We start from the raw sequence: 18,713 nt of genomic DNA on the forward strand, positions 1-18,713 counted from the left end.
TTGTGTATCATTTAAGAAGTTCAAACCATCTGAACCTCAAAGGTTTTCCTTTTAAAAAACATCACATCCCAAACTCTGAAAATGAAACAGCACCTTATTCTGTTTTACACCAAAGATTCTTCTTATGAAAACAGTAAATGTCAGTGAAGACAAGTTGGAGTTGGGGTTAACACGAACCCTGAAGATCCTCAGATGAGTATTATCCAACATTTCGGGCCATGGACAGATGAAGACATGGCCCCCACCCAGCCCTCCAGGCCCAAACAGCGTTGTGTTGTCCTGCCTCTGACCCTCGGCAGCAGATGTCCCGCTGAAGCCTGAGCCCTCGGCCCGGCAGCCCGTGTCGTCCCGGGCTGATCCTCTGGGGGCAGCAGCCGGTTCAGCTCCGCTTCTTTCTGTCGCCAGAAGAAGAAGAAGGGTCCGTGTTCCTGTGCAGACGGAGCTTCGCGGAATCGTTGAAATCGCGTTTTTATTGCAGTGTCTGAGCCGTGGGTCCGTGCAGAGGGACCCGCAGCCCCGGGCGATCTCTGCAGGAGGAGATGTACCGTGGTCGGCCCCCGCCGAGGGGAGGCTACCCGCGGCCTCCAAGGCCTTACCCGGTGCCGGACTACAGAGACGACAGGAGCCGACCCAGGCCTCCGTACCACCACGGCTACCACGACCACGGCCCCCCAGACTCGTACCGCCGCTCCCCGCCGCGCAGGAGGTACCCTTCCCCTGGGTCGGGAAATCACCGAGGCGGGGACTACTGGGCCGGTGGTCCGCCGAGAGAGGTTTGTCAGCCGGGCCGATTATATACATATGCATTGTGTGTTCGCACCTGTACACCAAACTCCATTCAAAAACCTGCCAATTTGTCACCGCCGGGTTTGTTCGTTGTTTGCAGAATTTGCGAAGCAAAAAGTGCAGCACTCCTTGTTAATGTTCCCGGCAGTGGTGAGAGTGAACTGCCGAGCAAACTAAACAAATGATGGGACCCATTTTAAATGCCTTCACTAAAATACACTGTGCTAGCGAACACTCAACTAGTGAAAACTGATTTTTAAAGTAGGTATTTCGCGGTGACAGGTCGTTTGTTGGCGGTTGTCCAAGTTGCCGAATTAAGAAATGTCCTAAGGATTTTTTTGAAGGTGTTGAAGTGATGTTCAGTGACGTTATTTGCTGAGGAAAGTTTGCAAATCATCAACGAATCTGCAGATTTATGAACGGAGTTCGTCTGTGACTTGCGAACAACCAGGAACGTGTTTCCGGCCTGGAGTCAGTAACAGTGTTTGTCATGTGACAGGTTCTTCGCCTTGTTATTGTCTGTTTCTCAGTGTGTGTGCAGATAGATATTCATCACAATGAGACTGTGTCACGTTATGTGTATTTCAAAGGGGTTTTCATCTGTGGTGATGTGGTTGAGAGGTGGGCTGACTGATGACAGAGGAACTGAAGGGCCGTGACACCCAAAACACAAGAAAACATTTTCTCTCAGTTAATCCCTGCAGGACCTGAACCACAGAGCGCTGCAGGGGACATCATTTTAACACCGTCTAAAGGGGGAGCGCGCTGACGTTTGTTCTGTACTTCTTCTCTTGTTTGATTTGGACTTTGTCAGGACCAGTCAGAACCACCTGCACTGGTCACACTGGGCAGGTAGAAACCTCTGATGTGTGGTCTGAAGTTCTCTCTTATATCTCTCTTATGAAACTGTGTTGTCACAGTTAGATTTTTTTTTTAATAATGATGATGATTTTTGTTACAGAGGTCTCCATCACCACGTGGGCCGATTCCCCTTGACCACAACCTGGTTATCACCGTCGGCAACGAGCTGACTGGACCACCTGGTCCCGGCCCATCACGTCATCATGACAGGTACACATGAAAAAAAATCTGTCAGATCCTGCTGGATGTGATGAACAGCTGGGCACTAAAACAACATCTGCATCGGCCGGTATATTTCGGTATATTTCAGTATATTTATGTATATTTCGGTATATTTCAGTATATTTCGGTATATTTCAGTATATTTATGTATATTTATGTATATTTCGGTATATTTATGTATATTTCAGTATATTTTGGTATATTTATGTATATTTCAGTATATTTCAGTAGTGGTTCTGCGACTGAATAAGAGGCAACAGACATGACAGGAATGAGGGGAGGGAGGGGCCGCCATCTGCAGCTGTAGAAAAGTCTTTAAAAATATTGAATTGAGTTCCCTGTAGGAAGCTGAGAGGCGGTGGTTTCATCTCCCGCTGCCGACAGGAGGGTCAGTCATAGGAAGTTTGTGTCTGTAGCTGCTATAAGCTCAGTGATCACAGACCAGGACAGAGGAGCTGCATCAGGGGTCAGAGGTCACTGGTGTCAAATTCAGTCCACTTAACACCGGTCTTTCCTTGCAGAGAGTACCCTGCTCGACCTGAGTACGAGCGGAGCAGGAGCAGGGGCCGGAGTCGAGACCGCAGTCCAGATAGGAGCTGGGCCAAGAGTCGGGGTCGGAGCAAAAGCCGGCCCCGCAGCCAAAGCCGGAGTCCGGACCGGAGCCGGGCCAAGAGCCGAGGACGGAGCAAGAGCCGGAGCCGGGCCAAGAGCCGAGGACGGAGCAAGAGCCGGAGTCCGGACTGGAGCCGGGCCAAGAGCCGAGGTCGGAGCAAGAGCCGGGCGAGGAGCAAGGGTCGCCCCCACAGCAGGTCTAGATCTAGATCAAGATCTAGATCCAGATCCAGAGGGAGAAGCAGAGGGAGGAGCAGAGGAAGGAGCCGTGGGCGGAGCTTCAGCAAAGCAGCGAGTCTCGCCCGCAGTAAGAGTCGGCAGAGGAGTCGCAGTCGCAGCGCGAGCAGCAGCTCGAGCTCCAGCAGCCGCAGCGGAGACGACAGCGACGAGAAATCCAGGAAAGAGTTTAAAGAGCTGGAGATGGCGCGACGCAGGAAGGAGCTGGAGGAGATGCTGAGTCTGCCGACAAAGTCCATCCTGAAGAAACGCCTCGACTCTGAGGACTCGCCGTCACTCCGGGTAGGACGCTATGACACAAATACACTCACTGATTCCAACAGTACACAACAGCTACCTGAAACAGCCAGTAAAACCCTCACCCTGTCCTTCAACAGAAGAAACCAAAACATCTCGAATGTTGTTTAAACACAACCAATCAGACAATCAATCAAAGACAAGCTGAGAAAGTCTGTTTACGTCCTGAAAAATCTGAATAAAGACGAGTCAATAGAGAAACTAACAGAATCCGATTCCATCTTTTTGTCCTTGGTTGTTTTTCCTAAAGTATAAACTCTGACGTCAGGAAAGTCGGAGGAGATGTGAAAAACAAGAGAACAGCTGTTTAGACGGAGACTCACGTCTGTCTGGTTTAGTCTCTTTGTGATCTCAGAAAAGTTGATCAGCTGAAACAAATCTTTGAAAAACATCATGTATGTGTGAGGCTGATGATCTGTGGTACAGAGGTGTCACTCTGCTCCGTTTCTCTGTACTGTGTTTCAGTGCACAGACTCTCCCAGAGGAGTGGAGGGCTCCAGCATGTCTCGGGTGGCCGACCAGCTGCTGCAGGCGGTTAAAGGCATGGAGCCTCACATGGTGGCCTCCATGCTGTCGGAGCTCCAGTCCGACCCGCAGATGGCTCACCGCGCCGGCCTCGACGCCGAGATCAAAGAGATCCTGAACCTGCTGGGGGAGGCGGGGGTGGGCAACAAGGCTCAGATGAAGACCATGGAAGATATTGATGATGAGGAGAAGTTTCTGTATGGAGACTCTGAGGAGCCGAAACCGCCACCTGTGTCCGAGCCAGTCCGACATCACGGGCTGGATCTGTACGGAGATGTGACAGAGGAGGCGCTGTACGGAGACTACCCTCCGCTGAAAACAGTCATTGGTCAGACCTTCGGCCTACCTCCGGGGGCCTCCCCTCACCTCCCAGCCTCTTCCACCATGGGGGAGGTGGACACGAGGTACGTGAGCCAGCCCACCATCAGCCCTGACCAGAAAATCACCGTCCAGGTGGCGAACCCCGCCTACCCCCCGGGCACGGAGCCGCTGGATGAGAGCGAGCGCCAGGCGCTGGAGGAATACGAGAAGATCCAGGATCTGCTGAAGACCATTGGCCTGGACCTGGGAGTCACTGAGATCAGCAAGATGGCCGCCAGGACCAAGGAGCGTCTCCACGGAAACAAGCCACCTCCGAAAACACCCACACGCCGCAGACGCTACTCCTCTGGCAGCTCGGACGGCAGTCGGGGTCGAAGGAGGCGGAGCCACAGCGGCAGCTCAAGCAGCAGTAGCAGCAGGAGTCGTAGCCGGGGGCACAGCAGGGGGGGCAGCAGGGGGGGTGCCCGGAGGAACAGCTGGAGCAGCGACGACAGCTGCAAGAAATCAGCTCCACCCAAATCCCACAAAGACAGAGACATGAAGGCGGAGCACAGCGACGCAGCTCCACCACAACACAAAGATCTGCCGCCACCACCACAGACCCCCGACCCCAGCAGCCTCCCCCCTCACCCAGGGGTGCCCATACCCACCTACCCTCCCCCACAGGTCCATGGCATGATGCCCCCTAATTACCCCCCACCAGGTTACAGCCAGTATGGAAACTACCTGCCCTACATGCACCAGCAGTGGCCCCCCATGTACCCGCCCCCCTCTCGCATGGCCTTGCCCCCTGAGACTGGCCCCGACGAGTTCCCCCACACTCTGCCATACAAACAGCCCTACAACAAACCAGCCCCTGAAACAGGGGTCAAAGGTCAGTCTGATCAGAGTGATTGATAATAATATTGCACTTTTTATAAAATGAACACTGCCGGACTTGTTTTCATGCTGTTGGGTCATAAAATCTAATCCCTGGATGTTTTTCTGTCTCAGGTTTGGTGAAAACTGTTCAGGACGGAGAGAGAGGATGCTCTAAAGTCAGCAGCCACGACAGAAAAGTGTCTGAGGAGCAGAACAACGAGAGCCAGAAGCAAAAGGTTTGACACCTGAAGTACCAAAGTGAAACAGTGAAACCACCAGATGTGGATTAACAGGTAAAGCAGGTACCTTCTTCTGTGGCCAGGTGAGTTGAACCTGATTGTTTTGTGTCCAGGTTCTGGAGGAGAGGGAGAAGCTGCGGCAGGAGAGGGAGATCAGGATGAAGAAGAAGGAGTATCTGATGAAGGAGCTGGAGAGACTCAGGAAGCAGCAAGGTGAGTTCAGGTGGTTCACCTGCCTCCTGCTCCCACCTGCTCATCAGACAGGCCAGTCTGCTCTGAGGCAGCTGGGACTCTGCTGGTCTTCAGATCAGGTCCCCTCCTCCCTCCAGCTGTACCTGTCCACTCAGGTGGCTTAAGTTGAATGTGTCCAGGTTTCAGTCAGTGTCTCTGTCTCAGTGGAGGTGAACAGAAAACTTAAGGCGGGACTGTTTCTTTGAAAGAGTCTGATGATGACATCATGAAGACTTGTTGCTGTAGGAGATTCTTCTACACCATTGTCACAGTCACCCAGGGATCACTTTATTAGGAACACCTCACTGACACTGTAGATCCTCAGGTCTTCAGGTCCTGGATCCAGATGTCAAACTTTCCTCTGAGACTCTGCTCCATGTTGACATGGCTCACATTCAAGCTGCAGGTCTCCTGTTCTACCACATCCCAAAGGGGGTCCACTGTATCTAGATCTGAGACTGAACTGGACTCAGTGTGATGTTGATGAAACCAGTTTGTGACAGGGATCTTTATCCTGCAGGAAGCACCTGTTAGAAGATGGTGAACTGTGGCCATGAAGGATGAACATGGTCAGACTGAGACCTTCAGATCAGGACTGACTGGTGTTAAAACCCAAAGTTAGTCCAGAAAACATCCCCACACCATCACACCACCACCACCAGTCTGGAATGGTCCATGGGTCCAGGACTCATTCTAGTTCTTACCCTGGCAGCTCCATTTTGAACCAGCTGTAAACGGTTTACAGCAGCTTGACTGAGACACGTTTAGAGGGAATAATGTTAATGTGTGGAAAACAGGATACATCAGATTTTAGTGAAACGACTGGTTGAGTTAGCAGCCTGATCAATAACCTGATCAACTGTGGTGCCAAAGTTTTCACGTCCAAATAGAATAATTTTGGTCAGGTTTAGTTGGAGGAAATGAAGAGACATCTGGTGTTTGGTGGTGGCTGAGCACTCGTGGAGGGAGGACAGTTGGTTCAGGTTATTGGGTTTAGCAGAGAAATCATCGGCATAACATGAAATGACGAGTCATGAAAGCAGCTGAACAACTGACCCTCAGGAAACATGTACACTGAGAAGAGGAGAGGTTCAAGAACAGAACCCTGAGGGACTCCACACGGCAGATGAGGAGGACCCCATCGCTGATACCAACATCCTGTGTTGTTTTTCTAGGCGAGCTCCTGAGGAAGAAGCGCAGGGAGAAGGGCGGCCACAAAGACCCGCTGCTGCAGGAGATCAGCCACCTGCAGGAGGAGGTCATGACTCAGATCTCCAACCTCCGCAAGGAGCACGAGGCCGCTGAGAAGAAACACAACGAGATTGACAAGGTGGCCCTCATCCTTGGCCTCAGCCCATCCGACCGGCCCCGCAGGGCCAGCAAATCCGTCGAGGAACAGGAGAGCGAGCAGCCACCACCAGAGAAGAAGAAACAGGAGGCAGAGAGGAGTCCTGAGGAGCAGCAGGCGTCCAGCAGCTCCATGTTAAAGGTACAAACACCTGCAGAGGAGGTAACACCGATATACCCACTGATAAACACAGATAGTACTGAGTGTGACTGTTACACCTCATAGCTAGGGATCATTAGTGTTTACTGTAATATAATCATCAATGTATCGGCTTTTATTTATTTTATACATTTATTTTACAGTTCATTGATTTACTGTTTCACTGAAAATGTACATTAAATATCGCGATCATAAATAACTTTATGAATTAGTTTAGTTTAGCTGTGTTGAGGAGCCACAGGTCTCAGCTCAAGGTTCAGGGGTCAGATATGATTCATTTATTCATTTAAACACAGACCAGATGAAAATGATCTTTTACTGTAAGAAGCAGCTGGTTTAACAAACTGAAATGAGGTTTACTTATCTGGACAGAATTTTCTTCTGTCAGCTTCCATCTGAACTTGATGCTTCTTTTTTATTTTTTGTGTTTGTGGTTTATTGTTGTTGTTGCTGCCGATCAGCTCAGAATCAGCTGAAACACGTTACAGCGTTGCACAAGTGTCGAGTTTCAAGTCTGAATTTAAAAGCCCACAGATGTAGATGCAGCGTTGGAACATTTCCTCAACAGTAACTCTGTCAGCACAACAGCTCCAATTCATCCTGTTGCTTCTACTCTGCTGTTTTTTCAATCTGCCATCAGTAAAAACTCAACACGCCCTGCACACAAGTTTCACACCAGTAGCCTATGAGGAGAGGAAGGGGTCACAGCCTGTGAACGGCTGAAAGGCTTTTAATGTGAAACATCGGTGCAGGAAGTGTTAGTTTTAATTGATGAAAGCTTAATATTTATTGAGAAAAAAACAGCAAAGTAGAAGCATCTCGTGTTCAGGGTCACCTTCCTCTCTCTGCGTCAGAGCGAAATAAACAACTTTTCAAAAAAGACTTTTTGGTGATTTTGGTGCAAAGAAAAATTTGAACCAACCAACCTGCAGCTGGACGTCAGCACTGATTTCCCTTTTGTGCTCATTGTATTAACTTCATTTCCACAAAGCAAATATGCTGCTCCGATTGAACCACAACAGGTAACAACTGCACACACTCAACATTTAGCTCAGACGAACTCGTTGCCTGAGGGAAGACGCAAACGCAAAGATCGGTCGTGGGACGATCCATGTTGGATAATTCAAAATAAAATCCCAGTTCATTTTTTTTGTCAAGCTCTAACATGACCTTTGAGCAACAGCTGCTTTTATTTTGTGAACAATGGTCTGTTCATTCTGCAGAGAAATCTGCAAATGTTGGAAATGACAAGATTTGTTGGATCTTGTCCTGTTTGAATGTAGATAGATCTTCATCGTCCTCGTCTGTTTTATCTTCACAGTAACTGACAGAAAGATTTCAGGAATGTTGTAAAGTTAAACAGGTGAATTTAGACCTTTTTAAGATTTGAAAAGCTTTGTTCATCTCGAAAACAAATGAAGCGTAAACTTTAAAGCCAATTAAATGTTATTATCGGTTTAAAAGTGGCGTCTGGATTTTCTCACAAAATACACGTCTTTGAGGCTGGAACTCACTGAAGGTAAGAGACTTTTTCATTTCCAGATTTTGTGGAGCTGAGTTTTCAAGACAAGCTCACTCCTCCTCTGAATGTTTTTGTGTGAGCGAATCCTGATTGCTGAGCTTTAACCTGCCCTGTTGACGCTCCTCCATCTTTGTTTTTTTTAGCAGACTTCAGTGGCGCTGCCATTGTCATCGAGAGCGTCCCCTGACAAGCCACCAGTCAGCGCCCCTCCTCCGACCCCGCCCCTGGAGCCGTTTGAATATTATGACGCAGGAAACCACTGGTGCAAAAACTGTAACATCACCTCTGGTTCCATGTTTGATTTTTTCACGCACTTACACAGCAAAACGCACCGAAAGGTTTGTTCACCAGATGCTGTTTTTATTGTTCATAACAATTTCAAGAAAATCTTGCATAAACGTCAGCTGTTCCTCTAAAATCCATTTGTAAAATTTAATTGATCACATTTTTTTGCTTTGGAAGGATTTTTGATATTCATACCTGGATGCACCTTTATCTATTTGTTCCTTTTACATGTCATTTTCTTTTTCTGGTCGTAGACTCTGGACCCGTACGACCGGCCCTGGGCCTCCACTCCCACCAAAATCATCAAGAACATGCCAGCAGAAGAGAAACTGACGAAACCTGCCAAAGGTACTCATGCTTCACATTCATCATTTTCCTGAAAAGTCATTGTAGTGCTACTTTTTTCCATGGCCCTGGTGTGTGAGCTGCTGAATGTTGTTAGCCGTCTTCTGCTTCCAGGTGGAGCTGAGTGTGGATCTCTGCTGCAGTTTCTCTGTCTCTTAATGAAAGCTAACAAAGTGACAAAGACTCGTGGAACCAGAGGAGACTCCTGTCCACACCTCTGATGTCAATTCATTTTCGTTGTTCATGTCTCATCCTCAAACAAAGGCTGTAAATGTAACGACCTGCAGTAACCTTTGGAAAAGTGCTGTAGCTTCTCTGTGCAGGTGTGTTTGTCTGCTGATTGCATTTGTCTTAATACACCTACGTTTCTGTAGTAACCCTGGTGACACTGAGCAGCTACAACACTTTTCCACTAGTTATCTCTCAACTCTTCATCTGTTTATCTTAATATTTCATAATCAGATGTCACCTGTCTGACCCTCTCCTGTCCTGACAGGTACTGAACATGGAGACACCCACCAGGTAAACATGATTGACAGTTTATTTTCTCTCCACCTGTGGGTTTAAACTGTGGCTGGTGTGTTTTGCTGCAGGTTCGGAGTTCCTGCTGCCCGTCAGAGGATTCTTCTGCCTGCTGTGTAAAGAGTTTTATGGAGACGCCATCTGTGCAGAAGAGCACGTCACCACGCACGCTCACAATGAGAAGTACAAGGTATTTGATGAAGGGTCAACACAAACACACATGGATATGACTGAACAACCCCTGTGGCCAGGGGAAGGAGGTCTTTAAAGGTCATGGTGTTAAAGGGGCAGTTCACTCTAATTACCAAAGGGAAAACATTTCTCCAGTTAGATAGTTTATGTTTGTTCAGATTTCTGCCTCCATCCCAGTACAATGCAAATAAAAATTATTTAGCTTGTGCTGCTTACAGCTTTAAATAATGACAAAACTAAACAGCAGCGTGTGTTGAAGAAACCAAGTCCCTGTTGCTCTGGAACATAGACTGTAAATAAAGATGGACGTAGCCTCTGTGACGTCACCCACAGGTTTCTGAAAAGCGATTTTGAAGCTCAGAGTGGGCTGCTCTGCCATCATGGCAGTGCCTGACTCTGCCCCTAACTCCCAGTTAATCCAAATACGGTCAAAGAGGTGGGCCATGTGTGGAGCCGAGACTTCGGTGCATGCCGGTTTCTGGCAAGCATATGCTCACCCACCTGTTACTCAAAGAGGCCACGCCCTCAATTATACATAACTTTAATTCTTAATAAAATGTAAACGGGTGATTGCTATAAAAATTCACCCCTGTACAGTCATGAAGGTTTCCATGTTTCCACTATGTTACATACATTGTGGTATATATTAGTATATAATGAAGTAAAGCAGCTGCAGGAAATGAGTAAAATTTGTGCTCAGGGGTGAATCTGTTTGTTTGATAGACGTCTGTCTGACACACATTCAGTTAGAAACAGCAGCTAAACCAGTGATGATGCTAAACAAGACAAAAAATAGAAATGACCTGTGTGTGTCCCAAAAACTACTGACACAACAATTGAAGCTTCCTCACACAATTAACATCAACATGAAAAGCTAACGTTGTGACGCTGTTTGATGTTACACAAGTTCAGAACTCAGACTGTTTATTATTATTATTATTATTATTGTTAAAAGCCCAATTGCACACCATGTGCTAGTGCTTTTAAAAAATATTTGAGTTGTATTTTAGATTGGATGTTGGCGTGAATGGCTTTGACAACTCGGATGATAGTAATTAGTGCATCTCTCCCCATCACATGATTGTGGCGTTATCCAGAGTAGAAGTAAAATTATCCAGATGTCAACCACATGCTTTGTACAATACCACATTATTTGTGTTGATTATCACACTTATGATTCAGGTTGAAAGTAGACTCCTACCAGTAATCGACTTTTGAGACCAATACTAATATTAATAGTAGTAATATAGTGTTTTTAAAGAATAGTGACCCATGTGATCTGTACTGAGTAGAGCATTTGACAATGTAAAATGACATACATAACTTCTACTTGTCTCTACTGATGTTAACCATTGGCAGCGTGTCTGTTAGAGTCTAATATTGGCCCAGCTTTAATTAGAGAAGTTGGTGTGTCAGTCTGTTCATATATTTTCTTAACGGTTTCTTGTCTTTCTGTTTTGATGCCACTTTCACCAGAAACAAATGTATGAGAATCCACTGTATGAACAGAGGAGGAACCTGGACCGCCAGGCAGGACTGTCCTCAGAGACGAGCGGAAAGAAACGTAAACATGAGGATGACGATAAAGGCAGCAAAGACAAGGAGGAAAAATCCAAACACAAAAAGGAGAAAAAGGACAAGGAGAAAAAGAAAGAAGATGATGATACTTCTCAGAAAGAGGAGAAATCTAAAGTTAAAAAGGAGGAAGAGGAAGATAGGCTGAAGCGTAGCAAGACAGGGGAGGATAGTAAAAGTGCCAAAAGCCTGGAAGAGGAGCGGGCTCGTTTCAGCAAGAAAGAGGAGGATGAAAATTATAAATATAGCAAAAAGGATGATAAATACTGCTACAGCAAAGAGGAAGAGGAGAGGGGTGACCGATACAAATACAGCAGAGAGGAGGAGTATCGGTACCGTTATCGTAGGGATGGTGATGACAGATATGACGACCGGCCCAAATATGGCCCAAGAGATGAAGAGGACAAGTATAAATATGGTAAATATTCAGATTTCAGATCCAAATGTGACAGAGAACGAGATGAAGGAAAGCCTAAGGTGGAGAGGGAAGCTTTGAAAAGGCCTGAGCTGGGCAAACCATCAGGGAAACCAGACGTCAGCCTGAACAAACCTGAACCTCCGCCAAAGCCCTATGACCCGCCCAAAGTCCTCTGTGGACCCAGTCCAGCCATGAGGGCCAAGCTCCGCAAACAGAGCATGGAAGCAGGCAAGCCATCTCTTGTGATCCCAACCACTTCGTTCGGAAAGTTCACGTGGAAGAAGAAGGAGAACATACTGGCAAAGGTGGCTGAGAAAGTGGCTGCTGAGTTCATCAAGGAAGATGAAGCGGCTGCAAGCCAGCAACCAGTCTCTGCAGAGGATTCTTTTGCAAAGTCAATGGCTGTTGCTAAGGAGATTGCCCAAAAGCTGGGGGGCCAGCACAACGTTCCTCCTCCGTGCGTGTCCAATGGCGCGAACCGGGGAAGGATCAGGCCTAACCTCCCAGCACCTGCTGCAGTCCTGAGGAAAACAACCATGACAGGGAAACCTGCACCTCTTAATACCTTTCTCTCTATCAGACCCCAAACCACAAGTTTACCTGGACCTGCTCAAAAAGATCCACCAATGTTCTCTGACAGTCTCACAAAGGCTCTAGATGCTCAGAACACACTACTGGAAACAAAACCTGTGCCACCATTTGGTAGACCTGGACCATTTGAGGCTATGTCTGCCCCAGCAGTGTCTAGACCAGGGCCTTTAGAGGCTAAACCTCCACCTCCGGTATCTAGACCTGCACCAATAGAGGATAAACCTACACCACCAGTGTCTAGACCAGAGCCATTTGAGGCTAAACCTCCACCACTGGTGTCTAGACCTGCACCATTTAACATTCAACCTGCTCCTCCGGTGGCTAGACCAGAGCCACTTCAGGCTAGACTTGCACCATTTGAGGTTAAACCTGCTCCACCAGTTTCTAAACCTGCCTCAGCTGAGGTAAAGCCTATACCATCTGAGGCTAAACCTGCAGCATCAGAGGGTAAACCTCCGCCTTCTGAGGCTACTCCTGCTCCACCTGAAGCTAAACCCGTGCAACCAACAATGATAAAGATAGTGTCTGATGTTGCAGCTCCTGGCGTCCCGGAGAGTGAGCAGACTCGTACAGTGTTTGTCAAGCCTCCACCTTTCATGAACATCGGTGAGGGAGCTCAGAAGTTTGAGAAGCTAAAGAGTAACCTGGCTGCAGCCAAAGCTCAGGACTTATTTGGCATCTTCTACAGCAGCACTAGCCAGTCAGGTCCTACTTCCATCACCAAACCAGCAACAAACTCCAGAGCTGACAGGAGTAGCGCCACTAAAAGTACACCTCCAGCCACGCAAGCACCAAAACCACAACCTCAGCCTCCAGCCCAAACCCAAACCCAATCCCAATCTCAACCTCAACCTCAACCTCAACCTCAACCTCAAACTCGGATCCATACAGCTCCACAAGCAGACTCAAACCGTTCTCCATCAACTCCACAATCCCAGCCAAAATCAGAAATTCAAATTGCTTCAGTTTGGTCTTTACAGACTACCCCAGGTTCAAGCCCTGAAGTGACTCAGTCTAAAATGACTTCACAAACAGCTCAACCAAAACCAACTCCACAAGCTCAGTCAGAGGCTCAGAGTGTACCCCAAAACCAGCCCTTGACTTCTAACCCTGAATCCAAAATCACCTCATACACTGACCCGGAACCAACACCTCAAACTCAGTCCCAGCCCAAACTTCCTCCTCAAATCCAGACAGAGCCACAATCCCAACACCAACCAAATCAGTCTCAGTCTCATCCAGAGGCCCATCCTGACGCAGCTTCAGAACCTGAACCCAAACAGGGCCCCAAAACAAGAGGCAAGACGACTCCAACAAAGAAAGCTTCCCCTGCTGCTTGTCCTGTCCGACAAACTCGATCCCAAACCAGATACCAGACCCGGCGGCAGCAGCAACAGCAGTGCCAGTCAGAGCCAGAATCTGAGCTGACTTCAGGGGACTCTGAATCAGCAGTTTCAGACCAAAAGGGGCTAGACATATCAGACCCTGGCTCTGGGTCACAACCAGAGGATGGGGCATGCAGTGAGGGGGGTTCTCAGGTGATGGAGATCACCCCTGAAATCCTGGGTCTCCCCTCTGACATGACCTCCCTGGACTTTGACTACGATTTTAACTTTGAGTAAGAGCTGACTGGACTGTGTGACGGGAATCTAGGGAGAGGGGTTCTTTAAAACCACTCAAATATCCAGGATGTTCAGAAGATCATAACAGTCTTTCAGTAATTTACTGGACTTGAAGGCAGAGAGAGAGAGAGAGAGAGAGAGAGAGAGAGAGAGAGAGAGAGAGAGAGAGAGAGAGAGAGAGAGAGAGAGAGAGAGAGAGAGAGAGAGAGAGAGAGAGAGAGAGAGAGAGAGAGAGAGAGAGAGAGAGAGAGAGAGAGAGAGAGAGAGAGAGAGAGAGAGAGAGAGAGAGAGAGAGAGAGAGAGAGAGAGAGAGAGAGAGAGAGAGAGAGAGAGAGAGAGAGAGAGAGAGAGACTCACACTGACTTGAGACTTTTAGAAAACTGACCTTCACTTGTTAAAAGGAGCAGTCTGAGGTTTTCTGAAACCCTTTTGTTCTGTTATCTTCAGAGTCAGTTGTTTCAGATGGATATAGGTTTCATTTTTCTGGATTCAGCACAGAAACAGGTCCTGGAAGCCTTGTTTTAAAGGATCAGGACAGTATTATTTTGTCTTTTCACTATCGTCAGCAAATACCCCTGAAGATACAAACCCAACAATTAATTTATCCTGATAACAAGTATTGTTTGTGTTGTATGTGGCACTGCTGTAGAGCTGAAATTGGTCGAATAAACGATAAACAGAATATCATTAGTTACCCACTTGGATAACTGATTATTAACTAATTTTTCAATCAGAAAAGTTAAATATTTCCTGCAGCTTCTCTGGTATAAGAAATTACTGTTTTCCTTTTTTCGGTCAAATGTCATATTTTTGGGTTTCAGACTGTTGGTCAGACAAAATGAGGAATTTAAAGATGTCACCCTGGATTTTGGGGAAATGTTTATTTCTGAGGTTTAATAGACAGTTAATGAAGTGTGATACTAATAAAACAATCAGTAGATGATCATTCATTGCAGCCCTGCTCCACTGGTGTCTTAAAAAAAAAAAAAAAAAAAAATCTAAAGAGCCTGTTTTGTTTGTTTGTTGCATTTAATGTCAGGATTTCATTTATTCCTCGTAAACTGGTGCAAAGACAGAAGAGTGAAACCACACATTCTTATAATTTGTTTGTTTTCTGAGTTGAAGTAGTTCTTCAGAATTAACTATGCTGTATTGGAACAACAGAATAACTCACCCAGAGAACAGTTTGCTCTGTAACTGTATTCAATAGTTTTCAGCAAAAGCTACTGGCACTATATGGCCAAAAATATGTGGACACATCTATCCCAACTTTGCTTTGTTTTTTGTCTGAGTCTGTTAGGCTAGTTCCACACCACTATGTTTTAGTTCTGAAACATCACTTTTGCTACGTTTTCACCCACTATCCACACCAATTTTTTCACACTAGAGTTTTCAAGAACTTAAAATGGAGACTTTTGGAAACACTGTAGAATGCATTTTAGTTTGAATTTTAAATTACAGGATATAGTTTCCTCTTTGGGCCTTTTAATGTTACTCACAGTATTGTTGAGTGTAATAATCCATAAACAGAAGGAAACTTTTCCTCATAGTCACGAGCCAGAAGGTTTGGAACCATAATTAGTTCCAATGAAGGAAAATCTTAATGAAACATGAGGAACAATCATGTTCAGCTTTCATTTATGGCAGCGGTGCCTTGGTGTCTACATACTTTTGGTCAGTAAGTGTATATCAGACTCCACCTACTAGCAGGATAAACTCGTGTTGATTTTTGCTCTTCAGGGAAAATATTGTTCATCATAACAACAGAAGCTAACTCAGATGAAACTGGTGCGTTGTCTCATTTGGCTCTGGAGAACAGGATTTCCCAAAATGTCGGGCTGCTCCTTGAAAGATCACAGTAATGGCTATGTCACATTTTCACAGAAGGTAACATACTGTAAACAGCTGGTAGTTCCTCTTGTTGTCTGTTGGAGTTTATACTCAGTTTCTCCTGTTTAGTTTTCCTCTGTAGACCAATGAGATGTTCGCTCAGTTCAGCTGGTGAAATGAAACCCGTAGCGTGGACCAATAAAGAGCTCGGGTGGTTTCAAAGCTGTAGCAGTGTTCACATGTTAACTGAAAATCCAGGATCTGGTTCCTATGAATCTGCATCAGGTTTTCGCCCCGTGTTGTGTTGGGGGCACTGATCTGTGGTCAGTGTCTCTGTGGGTCAGAAGAGAAACAAACTGCTCGTCTTGTAAAATTTGTTGCTTTACGTAAAGTTTTAATAAAAGTTAGTGGCGAAAAAACAGACAGAAAGTCTGTGTTGTGATTAATCCACAGAATATTCATCAGCACTCATGGATCAACTCCGTTTTACTAAAAATCTTTTCAGACCACGTTTCCTCTGCTGAAGGATTTAGTCGACTTCATCCCATCTTTTATTGAATGATCTCAAGAAAACAGGGTCTATTATAAAATCTCAAATATGAGGGATAACTACATGCTCGTATTTTTAAAATTTTAACCATGTTTTACTGCAGCTGAGGAAGAATCAACCAGGACAAGAGCCAAGAAAAATGATGAAATATAAAGTACAAGGTTATAAAACTAGAACAGACTTTGTTATTTTGATCGTTTGTTTAAGCCATTTTTACTTGTGTAAGAATTTTTAATTGAATAAAGTTCAACATTTCATCAAGTTTTTTTTTTCCTGATGGCCTCCAGTAGTTCACTGATTTAACAGATAACCCCTCATTCCTCAAATGAAAAGAGAGAGGGGAATTATAAATGACAGAATTACATTAGTGCCTGTGCTGATCAATGGGATGAGTCAGAGAAAATGATAAAACAATCTGTTGTTTGGCCACATTTTGATTTTTACCCACCAATAACTCACCAATAATCAGCATAGGCTGGACATTCAGTCGTTCCCCAGTTGACCATGTTTCCTCTGTGAGTTTGTGTTCATCTTTCAGGTGAAGTCAGAAATTTGTTCATTAGTCTTGTAGTTCTCTGAGGTAGGGCGTCGTTTCCTCTGTAATGATGATGAGGCAAGAAACTGGGGGACAGTAAATCTGAGATTTGTCTAAATCACTGATAGTTCCGCATTTTTCAATACAAATCTAGCTCCAGATTTCTCTTGTTTTGACTCCATCAGCTGTAGAAATGTGTTTGTTCTGTCCAGGTTTCACAGATCAACTGTCTCGATGCCACTTTTAAAAGCTTTCGTCCCTCTGGTTTAAAGGCGTCACCTTCATCTTATTATCTTACGACAGATTATTTGAGTGTGTGTTCAGGCGTTTTCTTCCACAACCTCAACAGTCGATCGTTTGGTTGGACAGTTGACGGTGTCATGGACGAGTCTCCAGCGGAGAAGGTAAGAGACCAGTTTCTTTAAACACCAGATGGATGGAAAACTGAACTACTCAGATTCTTCATCTTCTGTTTTGTTCACATGAATCTAGATTTACATGAATCTTTAGTTTTATATTTTAAATTATTTTACTGTAGCAGTTACATGACAACTCTGAAGAAGTTAGGCCTTTGTACAAAAAGTGTTTTTGAAGAACAGAAACTAGTTGAATTAATTCTTTAACATGAGAACGTAGAGATTTGATGCAGTAAATTTCTAAAGGAAAAAACTGAAGATCTTTGTATGTGATGATCTGAACGAATAAAGTTTGATTAAAAAGAACGACAGTGTGTTGTGATGTGTTTGTATGTTTCTGGGTTTGAGGTGGGTTTTGACACTGATGAGTCAGACCCTGTAGCTGCCTTTCAGTCGTCTCTGAGGGAATAGAACCCACGTCCTGCAGTACAGCTGCCTGTCAGGAGCAGGAATCAAACCTGTGACTCTTCAGGGAGACACCAGTGAAGCAGCTGAAGTTGTAGAACATGATGTGCTTCACTGATCACTAGGTGGCGCCACAGTGATAAACAACTTGAAGCCAGTCAACATGAGAGCAGGTCTGAATGAAGGAGAGACCTGTTGTTTCACCTCAGTATTATTGATATTATTGAATCTCCACAGTTGTGGAGTGAAACTGAACTGAAAACTGTTTGGACACATGATGTAGATTTAAATTGTATATTTTGGGTGTTTTTCTTCTGTGCAAAGTGTCTTGACATTTAAATAAAATGTATTTTATTATTATTACAAACATTTACGATGACTGTCACCGTGTTAATAAAATGTGTTTTCATTCTACATCAGGAATCAAAGACTGTTTAAAGTAAAGTTGATCATCATCAGTTGTTCGTCACTGATGAGATGAGATCAAACTTCTCTGATTCAAAGGAGGGAAATTCAGCATCAGAGCAGCTGGTGACGACATGACACCAGAACAACAATCAGTCTCTAATATCAACACATGAATCACATCAGAGACCTGAGCACATGTTATCTCAGCCCATAGAAAACTACCTGTGCAGGGTTCTGCCTTTGATTCCTGACCACAGTGAGACTATATCTGGGAGTGTGTCCAAACTTTTGACTGGTTCTGTGTATGTAAGTGGGGCCTGACAGACCTGGGATCTGTAGAATTTATAATAAAGCTGTGTTTAAAAGGTGAGAGAGGACCTCTGTTCAACAGGGCACTGTCAGCAGTGCAGTGAATCTACCTGAGCTCTCACCTGGATAAAGTCAATAATAAACACTGACACAAAAGTTTGTAATTGTAAAAAAAAAAAAAAAGTAAATTCTCATGAATATCTTTATAAAGCAGATGCAGTACATGAGGCTCAAGTTCAGAGGTGTTTTTTCTTAAAAAACTTAAATTTTCAGAGCTTTCAGCAGCATCTCATAGTCTTCAGTGGCTTCCACAGTATAATTTCCAACATCATAACGCTCAATGTAACTTTGATTTACTTGAAGTGTCAGTCAGATTTTATTAGAAGAAACACATGAGATTTATTTTGCATTATTTCTTACTTTTTTCTTTCTTATTTATGGTCTTGGGGGAGAAAGGGTTTCCATCCTGGCCCTGATGGCTGAATGCGT

At 45.3% G+C, this 18,713-nt stretch overlaps 1 protein-coding gene across 2 annotated transcripts; it reads left to right on the top strand.

Moving 5' to 3' along the window:
- The first annotated feature begins 113 nt into the window (after nucleotides 1-113).
- Nucleotides 114-13,927, top strand: znf318 (zinc finger protein 318). 2 transcript variants are annotated; one of them, XM_071479769.1, is made up of 11 exons: nucleotides 114-773; nucleotides 1,748-1,857; nucleotides 2,391-3,000; nucleotides 3,481-4,735; nucleotides 4,855-4,958; nucleotides 5,075-5,174; nucleotides 6,368-6,681; nucleotides 8,365-8,559; nucleotides 8,761-8,854; nucleotides 9,445-9,563; nucleotides 11,042-13,927. In XM_071479769.1, exons 1-11 carry the CDS (start codon nucleotides 540-542, stop codon nucleotides 13,769-13,771), a joined length of 5,865 nt encoding a protein of 1,954 aa, XP_071335870.1. In that variant the 5' UTR covers nucleotides 114-539; the 3' UTR covers nucleotides 13,772-13,927. The 2 variants fall into 2 exon arrangements, with proteins under 2 accessions (XP_071335870.1, XP_071335871.1); XM_071479770.1 differs by having other exon boundaries at nucleotides 8,368-8,559.
- The last annotated feature ends 4,786 nt before the right edge of the window (nucleotides 13,928-18,713 follow it).

The sequence above is a fragment of the Trachinotus anak genome, unplaced genomic scaffold (assembly GCF_046630095.1).
Source record: "Trachinotus anak isolate AG129_WGS33_773 ecotype Australia unplaced genomic scaffold, CSIRO_AGI_Tana_v1 ptg000007l, whole genome shotgun sequence".
NCBI lineage: Eukaryota > Metazoa > Chordata > Actinopteri > Carangiformes > Carangidae > Trachinotus > Trachinotus anak.